The following is a 19538-nucleotide window of genomic DNA, read 5'->3' as shown; positions in this document are numbered from 1 at the left end:
AGCAGGCGTGCTAACTCCTGCACAACGCTACTTTGCTGCCAGAATCCAGACAAAATCGAGAAAAAAATTATACAAATTGTATAAACACTCTGCAAATGTTTTTGAATCTGAACCCATAATGCAAATACAATATAATCGCAGTTCTTCTTCAGTGCAATTAAATTATAAATGAGAGTCATAGTAGATGTTTTGTTTTTTTGCCATTTGTAACGCACTCGAATAGCGCCACACTTGAGAAGAAAAATACATTTTAAATTATGTTCCAAGCCATTTTACTCAAACAAAATAAATCTGCTGAACAAGTTTTCAGGAACATCATTGAGGCAACATGTAGCAGTGTTGACAGGGTTTCATCTCAGAGAGGTTGAGGTCATCATTTGGTACACAGGCTGACTGAACAGACAACTGAGGAGCAAATTGTACTTCACATACTCATTGTAACAATCACCGGGCTTAATTCTACCAAAATCGATTAATCACTGTGTGTGCATGTGTGTGTGTGTGTGTGTATGAGTGTTCGCGTGTGTAGGCGTTCAAAACAGAAACCAAATTGTTGTGCCTTTTAACCCTTTAGTGCACCCTGTAACCTGATAACACGATAAACTGTCCACTGTCATAACCGCTGTCCCTGAAAGGGTTAAACAAAACGTTATCTGGTATATGAAGTCAAATGCAATAAGAAATGGACAGATACTCCAGTTTCCTCCCACATTCCAAAACCTTGCATGGCAGGCTAATGAAACACTCCAAATTGTCCCTCGGTGTGAGCGTGGATGGTTGTTCGTCTACTGTGATTGGCTGGCGACCAGTTCAGGGTTTAACCTGCCTACCGATTAATTACAGCTGGGATAGGTTCCAGCACACCTGCGACCCTTGTAAGGATAATGTGGTTCGGAAAATGGATGGATGGCTATCGCTCCATCTTGTGATCGGATAGGTGATTTTAAAAAAACTCTTTTTACAACCCTGCTCATCGTATAACAAAGAAAAAAAAAGCCTGTGGTCTAAGATTCAATCACTTTGTAGCAGGCACAGCAACCAGAGCCACATGGTTTTAATAAGGCCGCGAAGCAGCACACAGTGAGGTAATGATGAAGTCATCGCTGTCCTCTGGACAAGTTCACATGTACAACTTTAAACCTACTGAGACCACTCTCCAACCCATAGGTATGCATGTCTAGTCTAGGTATGAAGAACAATAATTGGATAAAATTAGATTTATGTAACTTTCAGTCAATAAGAAGACCAGAAAACAGCAGCAGCTTGGGAGCAATGCATTAATTTCTGTCACGCAAGCTTTGTCACATTGGATGACCTTCACCTCTGATTTTACAGGTTTATATCAAATGAGGTGAGGTGAGGTGACACACAAACTTTTCCAGCTAAAGGAAGTTGTTTTGTTTTTATGTATTGGAAATGTGAGAGGTCAAAGTGGTCGACTGCTTAGCTCGTCAACCTCACATTGCACAGGTGACGGGTTCGATTCTGGCAATTTTGCTAGTACAGATGGCTAACGCCAAGATTATATCAAGATTGAATGCAGATCGTTGAGATTGAAGATACTTGATTTAGGTCACTGATTGTTTCTTGGTACACTCGCTTGACGTGTGGGGGAAGTGTGGGGACAGTTCCCACTCAGTACGGTGTTGATGAGGGTGTCGATGGTTGTTCGCCTCTAGGTATATTGTCCTTGCAACTGGTTGGCGACCAGTTCAAGATGTAGTCTGCCTTCCACCCACAGTTAATTGAAAGTCATACTCAACTGAAGGGTAGCCTCTTCGCTGGAAGTCCGGTGCTCCGAATCTTTTCAACTTGGCCATTTATTTATTATCGGAGTGAAAAACGTTACTAGTTTCTATTTCAGGCAAATGTTACCCATTTTTTAGTGTAGAAATACACCATGCAGAGCAAATCTAGGTGCATTTTTTTCATTTATTTTCGGTTGCATTCACATAAACACAGTGGCGGGCCGTGCATTTCAACCTTAGGCCTTCAGTGACGTCACATACATTAACACAATACAGTATGGGCTCGTCAAGCAGCACTTAATTTCAGGAGCATTTAAAACCATCAAGTATGCATTCACAATTAAGAGCAGGAAACTAAATGTATATATATTGTCAAACATAAAAAGATGATTTAAAAATACTAAATAAAATGCCACCCAAATTACGCTGTGATCTTAAAAAAGTATGTCCAATAAATTGCACAATGTCGCAGTTTCATATAAGACACCAACCAAACAATAGCAAAACAAACTATTCCTTGAAAATAAAGTAAACAGATCATTTGCATTTTAAGAATCGTCTGCACAACAGCAAATAACTACTGCGGTCAAGCCAGCCTCCACTCGCGAACGCCGCTCGCTGGCGGCACACTACCGTAATGCAGAGCACTGGCAATCGCAGTGGCGGCTCACTTGACTTCAATTTTGCGAGTGGAGGCTGGTTTGACCGCAGTAAATAACTGACGATGTTGAGCAGCTGAGATTGAACGAACTCTAGGTGACTACAATACGCCATTATAAATTGCAGTTGAGCAGATTTATTTGATACATCTTTGTATCTTTGTCATCGTATTTCGTTACCATTAATTTAATACTAACGAAATAAAATGACAAGAAGAAATGTAAAACAGAATTCATTTACTCACCAATGTAGTGCCTGTTCACTGAGCTACACATCTACGCGAGTGTCCCCAAACGTTTTTAAACGCACTGTAGTTTGTAAGTGCCCAGCCGTGCTCTGATGTTTCCTTGCTGCCTTGGTAAAACAACTTAAATGGGTAAATCCAGTGTGGCTCCAAACACCAAATCGGTCCGTTGCAAGCAATAGGCATTCCCAGCAGTACAATTTGCAGCGTTTCTCAGAGGATGTGAGCCACGGGTACCGTTCATAATTGCTCGTCTGAAAATGACGGACAAACCCTTTTCCTTGATGGGACAGGCTAGCTAGCGCAGGAGTTGAGCGACCTCTTTGCACAATATCCAGCTTTTCGTGGAAGGTCCGTCTTGAAAATTGTGTGGAAAGTAGTTCAGCAACCAGATCAACGTCTTCTTCTTCGGCCGTTTTGGGTTAAAATGCAGTGATAGCTCCCTCGAGCAGGCGCTAATCCAATCACCGAATGCGCACGTTCAGTCTCGACGTCAGGCATTCTCGCTGGCCCCGGTGCGCAGACTCGTGATCTGATTGGCTATTGCAACCTGACTGCGCCCGTTCATTTACAGCGCACAGGGGCCTGCTCTGTTTAATCGGAAGGCCCCGAGCAAATTTTAATTTATAGGGCAACACACGCTCGCTGAAATATGATTGGTTAAAAACTCAACCATAATAAATAAGTGATTTATCGAGTGGCTTTCAATGTTATTTAAAATGACATTGAAAGCCACTCAACTAAGTGGAAATAATATGACGTAAATAATACAGAGAATAATTTTGTTTACATATTTATGAAAATAAAATGAATTAAATTTGTGTTATTGTATGAACGTTTAGGCCAGCAGAGAAGGCCTTGCTGGCCCTGAGGGTCGCCACTGCATAAACAGCTTCATTCACGCGTCATCCACACATCTGACGTACATCAGAAAGAATTCCGTCCAACCCAGAGTACCGCCGAATTACCGGGCTGTTTGTTAGTAGGCATGCCTACCGTAAAAGCCAGTCAGTACGTGGAGATTTAAACAGCAGAAACTTCACAGCGAAGTTTGTTGTTTCATGTCTTGCCTCTGGCTGAAGTGAAAGTTCGATCGCGATGCAGGAATTGGTATGAATTGCATTCCGTTTCTCATTAAGCTTGTTTGGCATTAAACGCAGAATTGAGAGTGTTCGTTGAGACGTTTTGTTCTGGTCCAGGTTTCCCCGTGTCTTGTGGGTCATCTACAGTTGACCTGCCTCCCTGTATGATAGAATATAAGCAACAAAATATGCGGTGCATGAAAGAAAAATGACCAAAAATATTACAGTCACCTCTTTTAAACATTGTGCGAGGTGCACAACCAATAAAAGACCTGCTGTACTGTATGTACTTTTGCTGCTTGACTACGTTGACTCATTAAAATATGCTGCGCTGGCGCCATCTAGAGGACATGAAGTATTTGAATACTGTTGGTCAAACTGCACATCTTCATTTACGGCAGTTGTCAGTAGACCTTTAGGTAAAACAAGCATCGAATTAGTCAACCACGAACCTAAAACAGCTGATGTTTGTAGTAAAACGCGATACAACCCACATACAAAGTGCTCTTTATTCATTTGATATTCAAACATAAAACATTTATCTTCTTCAAGGTTATTTGATATTGGCACGTGTTAAAAGAGCAAATACATGAAGAAACAACCCCTGAAATTACACTTAACAACATGAGGTGCCAGACAGTGTTGGCTGTAATAAAACATCAACGAAAGTAAAAGCACTTTTCCATGGCAAGATGACTCACGGATGAGTGTGTTATCTTTTATTTCAACTGAAGACGGTCCAACCCATTCTCTTAAACCTTTCTTTGACACAACACAATTTTAAAAACGCATCAGGGCTTTAATTACATGTTTGCTTAATTACACTAGCTACATAAGTTCTTAAAAACTGTTCCTCCCGATACACTAAATTCTAAGGACTCCACCCAGTGAATCAATGCCCGCTCCTTTTTCTGGTTTATGAATTAAATCATTTGTGATACATCACGTGTGATACATAACTCATTCATTCCTAACTGCTTATCCTTTTCTCAGTTAAAGGACACATTAAAGTGCTGCTGCTTTTACAAGCGACAGACACGCACACATACAGCATAAGGTGCATTCATGACAACGAGGACACTGAATAAACAATGCAACAACAAAGCAAATGACACGTAGGCATTACAATAGACACCGGGAAGAAAGGGCAAGCTAGCGCTGATTTGGAACTCATAATATCGTGACGGATGGGGGTCACCCGACTTCCTCCTCTTATAGAGATGACCTACGACCCAACGCCTAATGTTATTATAAAACCATAGGTGTTGTATTAGATACTCCAAGACAATTCAGTGCATTGGAATTGCATTTGGATAAAACATCTCCCAGCAAAATTACCAGAATTTTTTCAATTTTCAACCAAATAGACAGTGATGTGTGATGTGACCAGCAGATAAGACATTTTGGTAGAAATGACAAGTATGGCTGAGCTGTCAGTGACCCACATAACAGATGGTGTGAATAACAAGTGATTAGTCACCCATGTCAAGAATGATGGCTGTTTACATGACCAAGTCAAAGGTGCATTTCTTTGCTTCGACTGGAAATCAGATTAAATAACTGCTGATTTAAAATGGGTACGTAATTGATCTTATTTTAAAACTGAAAAAGATCGAGGAGATGGTATGCATGTGTGGTGTTACAAGGACGTCCACAAATACTGGCTTGGCAAAAGTTTTGCAGACCAAAGTTGTTGTATTGAATACTCAAAGGCAATTCAGTGTATTGGAATTTTATTTGCACACAATATTTCCCACAAATATTACGAGAATCGTGGAGAGAAATATTCCATTTTGGATACTTTTTCCGTATGAGGCCAAAACAGTAGAGCCTTGTCTCGGAATTCTTTCGAGATATTTGGATCGGAGCCTATCTCAGCCAAACATTCACTTTCGCGTCCAGTTCTTCAACTAAGGTGACATACCTTTACAATTGTGGGAGGAGGACTCTGTGGAGACTTGACGGGTCACAAATTCGAGCCTGAGATTGAAACTCGAAAAGGGACATCCGGTTGACACCATCGCTATTTCTTTGCATACTTCACCCTCAGAATTTGTTGTTGCAGTGCATATTTTTAAGTGTAAACCAGTGCAGAGAGCAACCCTGCACTGTCTTTTCTGCAGGGACACAGAAATAGTCACATAACAATTGGAGCCTCTGCAGCAATCAGTTACCCACAGCAAGGCAAATGAAGGACCTAATCCACTTCACATGCCCTCTGGGGTGTGGAAGTAAATAACTGTATGGCCTACCATAAACAGGCCAAAATGATGGGCCATTGGGCTCTATTCTTAGAACATGTTACTATTTTCCACCCTTTTCTTTCCTCAGCCCAGTCACAAGGACAGATGACGTGTGCGCTGAGAAGTGGAACTGAAGAGGAAAAAGAAAATTCCAAGAAAACATCAGCTCCACGCCTGCGACATTCTACAGTATTCCCTGGAAACGATTTTCCCGTTTGCTTTGCCACAGTTTTCTTGTAGCTGTTTTCATTAGGCCAGGGCTGTGAATTTGAAATGTATACCAGACCTGCTTACTAAATTATAGCATTTATGACTTTTTTTTTAACTCAATTTTCTTGACGCATAGCAACAACACAACCAAAGACTGAGCACTAACAAAGGTAATCGATTGTTATTTTTATTTCCACTTTTTTTTATGTTTTACATGAAGTCTTGAGCATATTCAAATGTTGAATGTCTTTCTATGGTTTCATTTGTCTAGTTGAAGAGGCTTAAACCCTCCCCTATCCTAATGAGCACAGCAGAAACAGTCCTGATAACCAATCGCAGGCTGACACAGACAGATGGCACAATTATTGAAGTATAAGAGAGCTTGCACACTTCTGCAAACCAGTCCCCCAGGACACATTCTTAGCGAATGCACTTGTGCGCGCACGCTTCATAGTACTTCATAGAAACTCTACTTATTTTGCATTTGTCTGCAATCTATCTGCCGCCATGTGCCTTTTGATTGTCCTGTTAACATACGTCACGGGTGAGTATGTCTTTCATTGATGTTAATGTTTAACAGTTTAAATTTGAAAGTAACTTTTCCAGAATTAAAAATGGTACTATTTTTGTCTTTGGTCTTTTATCCAGTAACCTTCAATTGGTTGCCTAATTATAATAATAGACTGATGACTTTATTGTGCAAGGAGAATGGCACATGTCAGCCAAATCTCTCTTTGAACTAAAACCTTAAGACTCTCATTCGGATTTTGTAGCTAGTTTAATATTCTTTCCACAATGTGTAATTTGTGGTGTAATTTTCATGTTAAATTATGCAGTTTGACATATTGCTGCTTGACATTAGGCTGCTTTGGGTCCAGTGCACCGTTTAAAGCTCATTCTTTTACTTCAAATTCATTTCATGTACATCCTTATAATGAGACCATACCTATTTTTCCCACTTGCTCTTCATATGTTTAGTTCAGTTAATTAAGATTATGAGAGGCAGAATTTAAAAAAGATACAAAAGTCAAAATGGCCAGAAGTCTTTTTTTTTTAATGATTGTTTTCAGGGCAATTATTTTGACAAATATATAGTGAGGCAGATGCAGTACAAAAATGGTAACAACAAAACACAGGCAAAACTAGTCTCAGGGGCCAGTTGTTCAAAATATGTAATCTGCAACAAAATGATCCAGATTTGGAAATCTTTTCTTTTTAAATTAATTGAATTTGTGAACCACAAAAATAACATGCATCCACTACTATGATTTTTTTTAACACTCATCTGAGCCACAACGAATAACAAATATAAAAGAAAACACACTGTGGATAGTTTGAAGAAGTCTGAAATAAAAAAAATATAAAAGGTCATGTAATATACAGTGATGAATGACAAAAAAAAGTTGAATAAATCATTTTAATTTAAATCTGTTTGGGGGTTTAATTTATGAGGAAAATATTTTTTTCCCCATTTTCATTTAATTGTTACTTTAAAGCAGGGGTGTCAAACTCAGGTCCTGGAATGCCGCTGTCCTGCGTGTTTTCGAAGTCTCCTTGTTGCAACACACCCGATTCAAATGAACAGGTTCAATGTCCGGCTTCCGCAGAGCTTGCTGGTGAGCTGATCATTTGAATCAGGTGTGTTGCAACAGGGAGACTTAGAAAACATGCAGGACACCGGCCCTCCAGGACCTGAGTTTGACACGCTCTGCTTTAAAGGCTTATGGCAATGGTTGCCTTTGTCTAATTTATCTACTTCATCGCCGTAACATCTGAACAAAACAAGTGCAATATTTATTTTTTAAAAACGTATAGACAGAAAATGATAAAAGTAGATTATTTGTCCAATTGAAAAGTTTTGCAAACATGTTCTTGAATTCCTGCCCACTGGCGGGATCTGGATAATCCTGTTTTTCGTGGATCAAATTTATCCACATCCTACTGAAATGTTTCTAACATAAAAAACAGAAGGTTTGACCCAGATTAAAACTAGGATTGGATTACATGATCTCATGTGGTTACAGAATTCTTGGTATCCTTTCGCAAAACCCCTTTTTAAGATTTGAGCCAATCTGATATTTTATACGCCTCCGACTTGGAGAATGACGTTTCATGCGCCCCCACTAGTCTCAACATGGTATTCTGATTAGTATTGTGTTTCTGGAATATGAATTTAGCATCAATATCCATCCGTTTTTGTCCATGTCAAGGAGTGGTCATTTTGCCCCTGGCTGCCGATTTGAAAATGACCTCACTGTTGCTTCGGGCTCAGGTAAAGACCAATCATGGTTCAGCCTCTGAAAACAGGTGAGCCATGAATGGCCGTTGCCCGAGCAACTGTGAGGTCATTTTCAGTTGACAGAAGATGTCAAAATGGCCACCTTTGTGATTGACACAAACGGGTGGATTTTGCTGCTGAACTCGTATTCCACAAACGCGATATTATTCAGAATGCCTTTTTTTAGGCTGGCGGGCCAGCATGGAGCTTGGAAAATTTTGAGGCTGACTTCCCCTTTGGAGTTAAGAACACTGTGTATGCTGCACTGATTTAAAAAAAGAAAAAAATCAGAAAATTGTAATTCTACTGTATTCCACTATCAAGTCCTTTTTCTGTGGTGTGTCTTCTTAGGTTTCGCTTCATGTGTTCAGTTCTTGGCACCGATCAACATGGGGGGAGTCTTGGGTCAGGTTCAATTCAACTCTACATCCCAGACGGCCACTGTCAACGTTACTGGTGCCGGATCGTGCAGTACCTTGAACATTTCCCTCTCAGAGTTCCCGGTCATGTATGGCTACTTTGCTGAGCCGTGCTCGGTGGCAAACATTGGCTCCAGTGTTTTCACATTCACTGCTGATCCCACGTCAAGCGCCAGCATCAATGTGTCGAGTCTCTTTGAACAGCGCTCAAACCTGGATGATCTCTCGCTGACTCTACAGACCTGTAACAGCAGTCATGTATGCACGGTTGTAAGTAGCCGTCAAACAGTTTTGACAAGTCAGGCGAGGTTCACCGGTGAGATCGCAGGTAATGTTTATATTCGCCGTAACGTTGGACTGAACAACTCAAGGCTGCTACTAGATCTTGTTACAATCGGTCAAGTCAACGCATCCTCGGCCAACGTGACACTCTTTGGCTCAGTAAGCTCAGCGACAAGCTGCAATGTTCTTCTCAGTAGTTTAGATGCCTCAGCTTTGACAAATCTGAGTGTCGTCAACATTGGAACGCCTTTGCAACCTGGGAAATCTCGCCTGGACTTAAAGAACTACGATGACAACACGGCCTTTCTCATTCTCCGCCCAGGTTCAACTTTCATTTGTGCTCAAATCTATAGTGTGCCAGAGAAACAAGTGAGTGCGCGATTTGATATGAAAGGGATTCATGGAGCTATCAGCTTCCATCAGTCTTCCCCTTTCGATCAGACGGAGTTGAAGGTCAACCTGAGTAACTTGCAGAGCAGGGTCGGGCCTTTCCATGTCCACCGTTTTCCTGTTCCTTCAGGCAGGTCGTCTTCTTCCAACCTGTGCTCCAACGACAATGTGGGTGGCCATTGGAATCCATTTGGCGTCAACACAAGCGCCCCGACATACCCCACCGGGCCTGGATCAACACATGACCTGTACGAGGTTGGAGACCTCAGTTCAAAGCATATGTCCCTCGCGACTAAAAATGAAGTGGAAATGACGTTTGAAGACTACAACCTTCCTCTGTTTGGACAGAACAGCATTGTTGGTCGGTCCGTTGTGATTCACCTAACAGATGGTGCCAGGTACGTCTGCGCCAGCATCGGCTATCCTGGTGAGGTCATCGTGGCCAGGGCTAGGTTTAGGAGCCCATTGGTTGGTGATATGTGGTTCACCCAACTGAAGGACAACCCCCTATCTGATGTATCCATCTTTGTGGATTTGTCATATGGAAACCCCACAGCGGCATCAACCAGGAACCACAACTGGCATATCCACATGTACCCCATCAGCTCCGAGAGGGACGATGATGAGACACGCTGCAGCACAACAGGAGGTCATTGGAACCCTTTTGGCATTGACACACAAGATAACAGTTATGATCTCCATTGTGGCTCATCCAGTCCAGTAGCCTGTGAAGTCGGAGACCTTGCCAGTAAACACAATCTCCTCAACCTCAGGACTACAGTTGGTGGAGTCGAAGCCAAAAATTTCTTCACTGATGTCACTTCCTGGTTGCAAGGGTCAGGCTTGATTAATCGTGCCGTGGTCATACATCAGGCAGAAAGAGCGGGGCCAAGGATTGCATGTGCAAATATCACTATGGTGCGTGTAGCCAAAGCCACCCTCGGATCTTGGTTTGGCCCCGGCGTGTCAACCGGACAAATTCAGTTCTACCAGTCGGTCCCAAATGGCCCCACCAATATATCTGTGTCCTTGTCCAACCTGAATGCCATTGCTGGTGGCTACCATGTTCACATTTTACCCATCAAACCGACCAGCTCGGAACCATGCTCGGCTGCAAACATTAGGGGACACTACAACCCACTGTCTGTCAATGTAACACTGTCCCCTGCGCCTGGAAATGGCACTGTTGACCAGTACGAGATAGGTGATATCAGTGGAAAATTTGGGCTGCTGACTGGTCTGAATCAAGCGCAGGAGTTGTATCGCGACAGCAACCTGCCGTTAACTGGGCCCCACAGCATCGTGGGAAGATCTGTTGTGATTCACTACAGCAATGGCTCAAGGTGAGAACACATGTTGATGGGTATGTTTCCATCATCAGAATAAATAAAGAGTGGAAAGGGAAAAAAACTGTGCTCCCAAAACGAATAGAATAAGAAACACTGGAATTAATCTGAGATGATTTAGGAGAAAGTTTTGGATTTTTATGCATGCATATACACCGAAAAAATGGTGTGTTGAATATTCTCAATTTCATGCACGATATAAGATTCTTTGGATCCAGATACATTTTATGTGGACTACCACTCAAAATAAATAATTGTATTTGGATCCCGACGCTTATATTTTGGGCTAACATTTGATGAAAAACATTTGTACTTTCACTACTTTTTTTTTTTTTTTTTTTTTTGTGTAACCCCAGCTCTTGTTCAACTTGTAATGAGTCGGCGTGTGATTTCACCACACAGTCAAACCTGCTCTTAGAGAAATAGATCCGACTTGCCTTTTGATATGTGTATAAAGGCATGTATTGTACTTTGTAATAGACCCCCTCCTTGTTTTAATACAATGCATATTTTCTATTCATTTAGTCGCTCAAAATCTGTGTGACAACACCCTGGCCTTTCTCATTCATTGATATGCACAACCATGTGCCTTTTTCACAGGATGCAATGTGCTGACATATCTGCTGAAAAAAATGCAGATGGACAGTGGACCATTGCCAAGGCTGTGTTTAATGGCTCTTTAAATGGGACCGTCAGAATGGTAAGCATTGCAATTTTTCAACATCTACTCTAACATGTTGCACCTCACCAGTTATGTAAAAAAAATCTTCACAGTGCAAAAATGTGTAAAATTCAGTCCTCTGACAGCTGCAACTTAACTTGAGCCAAGCTGCCACAAAACATGAGACAGTGAATTCCTTATGCCTGTGGTAAAATAGCTTGCATGATGGAGGTTTTAAAAAAATCAAGATCAATAGTTGAACTTAGCATCCATCTACAAGCGGAAAGGGCCTAAATGCCCTGTGACTGTGAACTATGAAGCTCAAAAGGAGAACAGCTGTGTCTGTCAGCCGTCCTGCAGAGGCACCTTGCTGAGGCCGACGGCATCTATGGAAAAGAGCGAACAACAAAGTAGTATTGCATGCACTAAAAAAATGGTGTGTTGAACCCATTCAGTATTTTGTCAAGTGGCTGTACAAAATGAAATGTGGATCCAGATACTTAAGTAGACTATAAATCTCCTAAAAATGTATCTGGATCCAAATTTTATTTTGTGTTACCAGTTGATGGAAAAAAATGGAGTAAATTCAACATAGCTGCTTTTTTTTCCTCTCTTCTCGGTGTGTGAGAAGATGGCTTGGTGAATGATTTACCATAAACCAGCTTTTAAGATCAGGATCATTCTGCTTTGGCTTTCTAAAGCGTGCAGAGCAGAGAAATGTGTTGTATGCACACTAGGCAATTAATACAAAGCAATTGTTGATCTCTTCTAGGTCCAGCAAATGTTTCCTGATGGAAGTAGCGGTGACACCACGCTGGTGGTGAATCTACAATCTGTAAATGTAAGCATTGCATACCTGTGCAGATGTGTTGCTTGTTTTATTTTCACTATAACAGTTAACAGTATGGTACCAGTTCAGGGTGTCCTCAGCCTACTGCCCGATGACGGCTGGGATAGGCTCCAGCACACTCGCGGCCCTTGCGAGGATAAAATGGATGGCAGAATAGTTTAAGGTCAAATTCTTGTCTGTCTTTTAATTTGATAGAATGAGCAGGTAATTGGCGTGAATGGCGTTTCTCGACCTCCTTTCAAAAAAACTGTAAAACCTTAGTTGTTCTGAGCTTTACTTCTCATCTAAGTCTTTTTCCAACTAGTGATTCCTCTCAAACTGAAATTTACAAAGGATAAAATCAACAATTGAAAAAGTTCTGTTGAAACTGGATCATCATAAATCTTCAAGGAGAGAAATTTAATTACATGTCAAATATATATCCCCCCCGACTCCATTCCCAAAGGCAAAGTAATCATCAGAATTCAATTGTTTAGATATACAATGTTCATCTTTTGTGTTGCCTAACCACAATGGCAGAGGGAAAGCTCAAATAGAAAATGATGTGTGATACGATCACCAGACAAGACATTTGGAAGAAATGAAAAGTAGGATTGAGCTATCAGTGACCCACAAAACAGGTGTGAATAACAAGTGCTAAGTCACCCACATCAAGAATGGTGGCTGTTGACATGACCAAGTTAAAAGGTGCATTTCTTTCCTTGATTGGAAATCAGATAAAGTAACTGCGGTTTTAAAATTAGTGACCTGAAATGATTGTTGATGAAAGGAGATCTACACTGAAAAAAATTGGTGTTGAATTTATTTCATCATGTGGCTACACAAAATAAATCTAGTTCTAGATATTTTTTTAAGTATGTAGAATATATTAAAAAAACAAACTAATATACTGTATATCTACACACACACACCTGGATCCAGATGATTTTAATTTGCACAACTGCTTGATGAAGTAAAATTGAGGAAATTCAAGAAACTTTCTTTCAATCAACAAAGTGGGCCATATATTAACCGACAAACATTTTTCACGTTCTTTTTGTTTCAGATAATAGATTCAACTTCAGATATTTCCTGTGTCTGTATGTATGATTATTGGCATTGTATTCTTGTTATTTTAGGTTGCATGTCTTGGTGTACAGATGGCATTTGAGCAGTTTGAGAGAAAGTGGGCTGTAGCGCTCACCAAACATCTGCAATTTGTATTTTTGGATGGAGAGTAGGCAAGCGTCAGATGACTCCAGCATGTGAGAAGGGATGTATTTGTCAGTGATCATTAGAAGGGGCCAAGGCATGATGTAGTTTGTAGCAGGAGAGTGGTAGCCCAGTATTCTGCAGGATTGGTATCTTTTTCTACAATTTGTCATTCACAAAGAGAAATGCAACGATAATCCATTTGAAATGTGATTGTTCAAAGACGTGAAAAAGAGCAAGATAACGTACAATGAAATCGGGAAATTGTCATTGATCAATATTCCACAGGAACAGACACTTTCAAGCGCTCAAGGACTTTCTGTATAATTGCACACCTAAAGTTGTACTGCAATTACTGCGACTGGTCACTTTAAAAATGGTGTAACGATTATCTGCAGGCAACCGTCATAGTTTTGCTCCATTGATCGCTTTATCTCTGCTCGATGACTCCGCACATTGTCGCACAGCTGTCATTGGGTGGTACTACTGCACAATGGTACCCTTACATTATGGATAGTCTTTTGATACTTAAATGTCATGCCCTTGTTTATCGTAGTTGCTTGTTATTGCAATACTAGCTTAGCCCGTACTACCGGAGACAAATTCTTGTGTGTTCGACATACTGGGCCAATAATGATAAAGATAGGACATGGTGGAAATGAGTTACGGAGAAAGCAGTGGCCTACATACCTGCATGCACTTACTGTAAATGAAGGGAACTAGTCTTTCAGATTAAGGACCAAAGTTGTTTGCATTACTTAATCCGCAGTGAAAGAAATACGCAGTCATACTCATGTGGGGTGTGATATGTGAGAATCGGAAAAAAATGTTCAATGTCAAATGCTTGATTTAAGAAGACGGCATGGCAGAAATAAAACAATCGTTGAGAACACAGTGGCCTACTTTTGTTGTTTGCATTACTAAATCCTTAGTGAAATAAATATGCGCTCATCACTGTGTACAGGTGTGATGCCAGGAAAAAAAAAAGATAATGCACTAATGCTTGCCTTTTTTCTTTTTTTTTTTTTTATGTCTCCTAGCAGCTCACAGAGGCATCACTGTTCATATCTAATAACTTTATCGGCGGCAATGGTAACGGCCAGTGTAATTACCAGGGACCCTATAATCCTTTTAACATGACCTCAAAGGTAGGGCTCAAAAGTTTCAATTGTGACGACTAATCATTACTCAATAACCACGAAACACACGGATTTATATTTATCCTCTTTTTAGAGTTCGAGCTGCTCTCTTGACTACCCCCTGAGTTGTGTGGTTGGGGAGTTCTCGGCAAGACACGGCGCAGTCAGCCTGAGGGAGGAACGGCTCTACACTGACAGTATCATTCAGCTTTTTGGGGATCACACAGGTGATAACGCACACCTTTATGACGCTCGCCATGACCACGCGACGGTATTGTCGGAACAGAGCCAATATAATGAGGCTAGTCATCGGGCCTGTAGTCCCGCACCCTGGTGCGATGACGTCATGGCTTTTCACCACCTGCCAATAATTAACTCGCATGTAAACCCAGAGGGTACTTGGAATGAGATAAGAAACTATCATGGGTGTCAGACAAGTTAAACAAGAGGGATTCCATTCCATGTTTCTGTTTCGTTTTGACAAGTCTGTTTATACAAGATGTGAGTTGGAAATGTATCTTTATTCAATTAAGTCAGCAAAGTGCTCCGCCCTAAAAAAAAAAACTTTTATTTTCAGTGGTCAACAGATCCTTGGTGCTGAAGGATGGTGAGGACATCATTTCATGCGCTGACATTTTCCCAGAGTCTCCCTCTGCAGAACAAACCTTCCCCAGAGTTAGAAACTTCAGTAGGTAAGTATAAAAATGTCCTTCGAGGGTGCATTATCCTCATGTATTAGATCTCAACATCCTGTATTTGCTACCATTCAAATTTTACTTTTTCAAATCGTATAGCATGTATCAGTTGGAATTGTCGAATTCTACCCACTTAAAAATGTATTACCCCAAAACAAAACTTCATTTAATCCCCCAGACACGAGTTCCGCAGTGGTGTTGCTAATGTCCTGCGGATGGAAACAGCAAGAGTGACCATCTTGGGCTCCTCTCCCACATCTGCAGTTGAAGGAAGATGCCAGCAAGTCAGCTTCATGGTTTCAGGTATGCTATGGGACGTTACAAAAGAAGTTGGCTCTTTGTTAGATGTTTTCAAATATATAGTATCTTGTGAGCGTCCTCCCAATTACAACAAACAATTTGCATTCTAATCCTCACAAAAATCTAGATACTAATCCTGGACATTTGGACGATTGATCATAATCTCCTTGTACCTGATGTGTTGTAATTCATCAGTAAGGACAGTGTACAGGATGGATCAGTGAATATTGTCTTTTCTTCAAAGGGGAAGTCAGTGCGGATCTTCTGAGCTCTGTCAAAACGAGTGAACTGATGGGCCGCTACCGAGAGTCAGACGAATGCAACCCCAGTAAGTGTGCTTTACATAATAAAGTGAAACTCTGATGTTCAAAAGTGAATGTACGCAATCCTGAATAGTCTGGGTGTTTACACCTCTCTCGACCATGGGTCTTTAAAAAAAAAAAAAAAACTTTTTCATTGTGGCTGAGATGACTTGAATCACTGTGATGTCTCTTAGAAGTATTTTATTTTAAGCAAGCCATGTTTGTAATCAGAATAATAACACTGGTAAACAGCACATTGGAAACAGAGATGGCTTTGTGTCCCTAAATGCATTTTTTTATGCTGATTTAAACAATGTCCAATTTTTTTTTCTAGCACATCATGTTTTTGAGAAATATACAGTATATTTATCTTTAATTTTGATGAAAAAGCTAGCTCGCATAATGCTGATTTTACCATGTGGTCTAATTTATAGCAGTTACATTTCAGAAAATTCCACCTCTTGCTAACCCTAATGTCATAGATTATTATAATTATTTATGGTAGTTGACTGGTTAGCTCGCGGGCCTCGCAGTGCAGGGTTCAATTCTCCTCGTGCCTGCGTGGGTTTTCTCCAGGTGCTCCGGATTCCTCCCACATTCCAAAAACATGCATGGCAGGTTAAGGGAACACTCTAAATCACAGGTGTCAAACTCAAGGCCCGGGGGCCATAATCACACCCGCCATGTTGTTTTATGTGCTCCACAAAAGCAAATTATGTGTCACCTTCAATGATCCTTGCTAAAATCTGTACCGAAATGTCAAATTGTCACATGCAATACCAATGAGATTTTGCAAGAAATATGTTACCCTGTTCACACTCACTTGAACAATAATTGAACAAACTAGTAATCCATCAATTTGTTGTGTAAAAGTAATTGTACAATTTTCTGAATCAGTGCAAAAAACAATCCAGAAAAAGTTGATGTGCATCTCTGATTAAGGCATTAAGTTAAATATTGTTGACCACTGTACATAACGGTATGTCTTGCGACCGGTCTGTTTGGAAAGCACTCCAGCTCACACGATGATGAGGACAAACGGTAGAAAGAATAAATTAATTGATTAAAAAAATAATTTATTTGCTGATCTGAAAAAAATTGAACAATTTTTGTGAAAAACCTGATCTGATGTTTACAGGAAGTTCGGGTAGACTGCTGGCACCCGGAAGCATTCTCATTGGCTTGATGTTTGTTGCGGAGCATCAACTACTCGCTACAGATTAAGTGTCATGTCTGCCCCTGCCACACCAAGCATCGACCTCTGCTTCATCCACATTTTGTTGAACTGAACGTGTTCATTGGAATGAAAGTCGGCACAACATATCCTCATCTGACTTCTAAAAAATGATAAGGATACTCATTCGACACACCATTTTCACTGTTACAGTATTTGCTGATGTTCATTTTAACATTCCTAGACTTCTGTCTTAATGTATGCACTTAACTTTTTTTTTATAAATCTATGTACAGTGTACTGAATAAAATCCAATATTTGTATACAATGTGTCACTGATTTTTACAAGAACATACATGGTGCTTCTCAGTGCCTTAACACGATGCTGCGACAGACACTAAGGCAAATCGGTCAACATAGTGCATATAAAATGCTGATCTGTGGCCAAAAATATGCACATTTGTTGCAATAAAATAGGCATCCTTGGCTAAGTTGCTTCTACAAGCCATTCAACATTTAATGTAGCTTGATTACTAGCAGTGTGACAAAAATGGTTTGAGCCAGAATATCATTGATTTAAAAGATGCGATTGCATCGAACCAAATCGAATCATTCCACTTTGAAATCTATCGAATCGTCTTTGATGTGCATGCAGAAGTCAATTCTCCGTGGCATTATAGGAAATGATGCCAAATGCAAATCATGCACTTAGGAATAAACTAGGTTGACTTAATTTTTAAACATGTCGGTCAAATACTAAAATGGAAAAAGAGAGCTTTTTGATTGTATTTATTTTTGGCAAAAAAACCCAATTTGTAATCCATTCAAATGGATTTGGTGGTTAAATGATTAATGAACAGCAATCATGGATTTGCGGTACCAGTTAAGCACCTAAGCACTATATGTGACAATGCTCTGATGTATCACTCAATAGCAACTGATGGGTGCAAGAGAAGGCCTAGTCAACAACGTGATGACAAATCAGTTTCTACCATGGTGCCTTGAATTAGATTGACACACTGTTTGGCAAATACATGACAAGACACGATAGGAACACCAGATATGCATCCAACTTTACAATGTTGCCCCATTTTTGCCACCAATTCATGGCAATGGGCCCTCAGAAGTACACTTTAAGCAATTGCTGCATAATTACATTTTCTTGAGCTTCTCAAAAATAAAGCTCTTGTGAAAAAGATACAATACTGACTAAAAATATCATCAAATGTAAATTCTATATGTTCAAATGAATTGTCAACTCAACTCAACTGTATTTATAGAGCACTTTCGAACAGCCATCGCTGCAGACAAAGTGCTGTTCATGGAGCAATTTAACATATACAATAAACAGTAAAACAAATCGGTAATAAAGACGGTAGAAAGCACCGAACAGTAAAACCAAGAACAAATCCAAGTCATGCTGAGTCAAATGCCAAGGAATACAAGTGAGTTTTGAGGAGGGTTTCGAAGATGGGCAGCGAGGAGGCTTGCCGAATGTTCAGTGGGAGGTCATTCCAGAGAGAGGGACCAGCAACATAAAAGGCTCAATCCCCTCGGAGCCTCAGTTTAGTTCTAAGTACTTCTAATAATGTCTGGTCCGCAGACCTGAGGCGCCGGGCAGGTATGTAGGGGCGGATAAACTCAGAGAGGTAAGGTGGCGCGAGGTCATTTAGAGATTTGAAAACAAATAAGAGGATCTTGAAAATAACTCTAAAATGTATGGGGAGCCAGTGAAGGGATGTTAGAGTAGGAGTTATGTGCTCCCTCTTACGAGTACCAGTCAAGAGGCGGGCAGCGGCATTCTGGACCAGCTGAAGGCGCTTAATGGAGGACTGGCTGACTCCAAAGTAAAGGGCATTGCCGTAATCGAGTCGGGATGTGACAAAGGCATGAATTACTGTCTCAAAGTGTTCATGAGAGAGGAGAGGTTTTACTTTGGCCAGCTGTCTAAGGTGAAAGAAGCTGGATTTAACAATGGCACCAATTTGACGGGCAAGTTTGAAATCACTGTCCAGTTTAAGCCCCAAGTTTGAGACTGTTGACTTAAGATAAGGAGACAGGGGGCCCAAGTCTACAGGATGGGATGTACAAGGGCCACTGGGACCAAACAGTATCACCTCTGTCTTCTTTTCATTGAAATTCAATAAATTTTGTGCCATCCAGGTTTTGATTTCTTCCAGGCAGGATAGAAGTGGCCTTAATGAGAAGGCGTCTGTTTTGCTCAGTGGGACATAGATCTTGCAGTCATCTGCATAGCAGTGGAAGGGAATATCATGTTTCCTTAAGATGGAACCCAATGGGAGCAGATACAGTGAGAACAGCAG

At 40.7% G+C, this 19538-nt stretch overlaps 1 protein-coding gene across 3 annotated transcripts; it reads left to right on the top strand.

Moving 5' to 3' along the window:
* Nucleotides 1-6570: 6570 nt before the first annotated feature.
* On the top strand, nt 6571-17542 carry cusr (Copper-only SOD repeat protein). 3 transcript variants are annotated; one of them, XM_086119525.1, is made up of 11 exons: nt 6571-6731; nt 8817-9811; nt 9905-10899; nt 11503-11602; nt 12336-12404; nt 14645-14752; nt 14838-14970; nt 15321-15435; nt 15617-15741; nt 15983-16066; nt 17179-17542. In XM_086119525.1, the coding sequence occupies exons 1-11, from the start codon at nt 6695-6697 to the stop codon at nt 17262-17264; spliced, it is 2847 nt and encodes a 948-aa protein (XP_085975651.1). In that variant the 5' UTR covers nt 6571-6694; the 3' UTR covers nt 17265-17542. The 3 variants fall into 3 exon arrangements, with proteins under 3 accessions (XP_085975651.1, XP_085975649.1, XP_085975648.1); XM_086119523.1 differs by having other exon boundaries at nt 8817-10899; nt 14648-14752; XM_086119522.1 differs by having other exon boundaries at nt 8817-10899.
* Nucleotides 17543-19538: the final 1996 nt, after the last annotated feature.

This window comes from Hippocampus guttulatus, chromosome 9 (assembly GCF_054856545.1).
Source record: "Hippocampus guttulatus isolate MCC_2025c chromosome 9, RoL_Hgut_1.0, whole genome shotgun sequence".
NCBI classification, from domain to species: domain Eukaryota; kingdom Metazoa; phylum Chordata; class Actinopteri; order Syngnathiformes; family Syngnathidae; genus Hippocampus; species Hippocampus guttulatus.
This window is presented reverse-complemented; position numbering and strand designations above follow the sequence as displayed.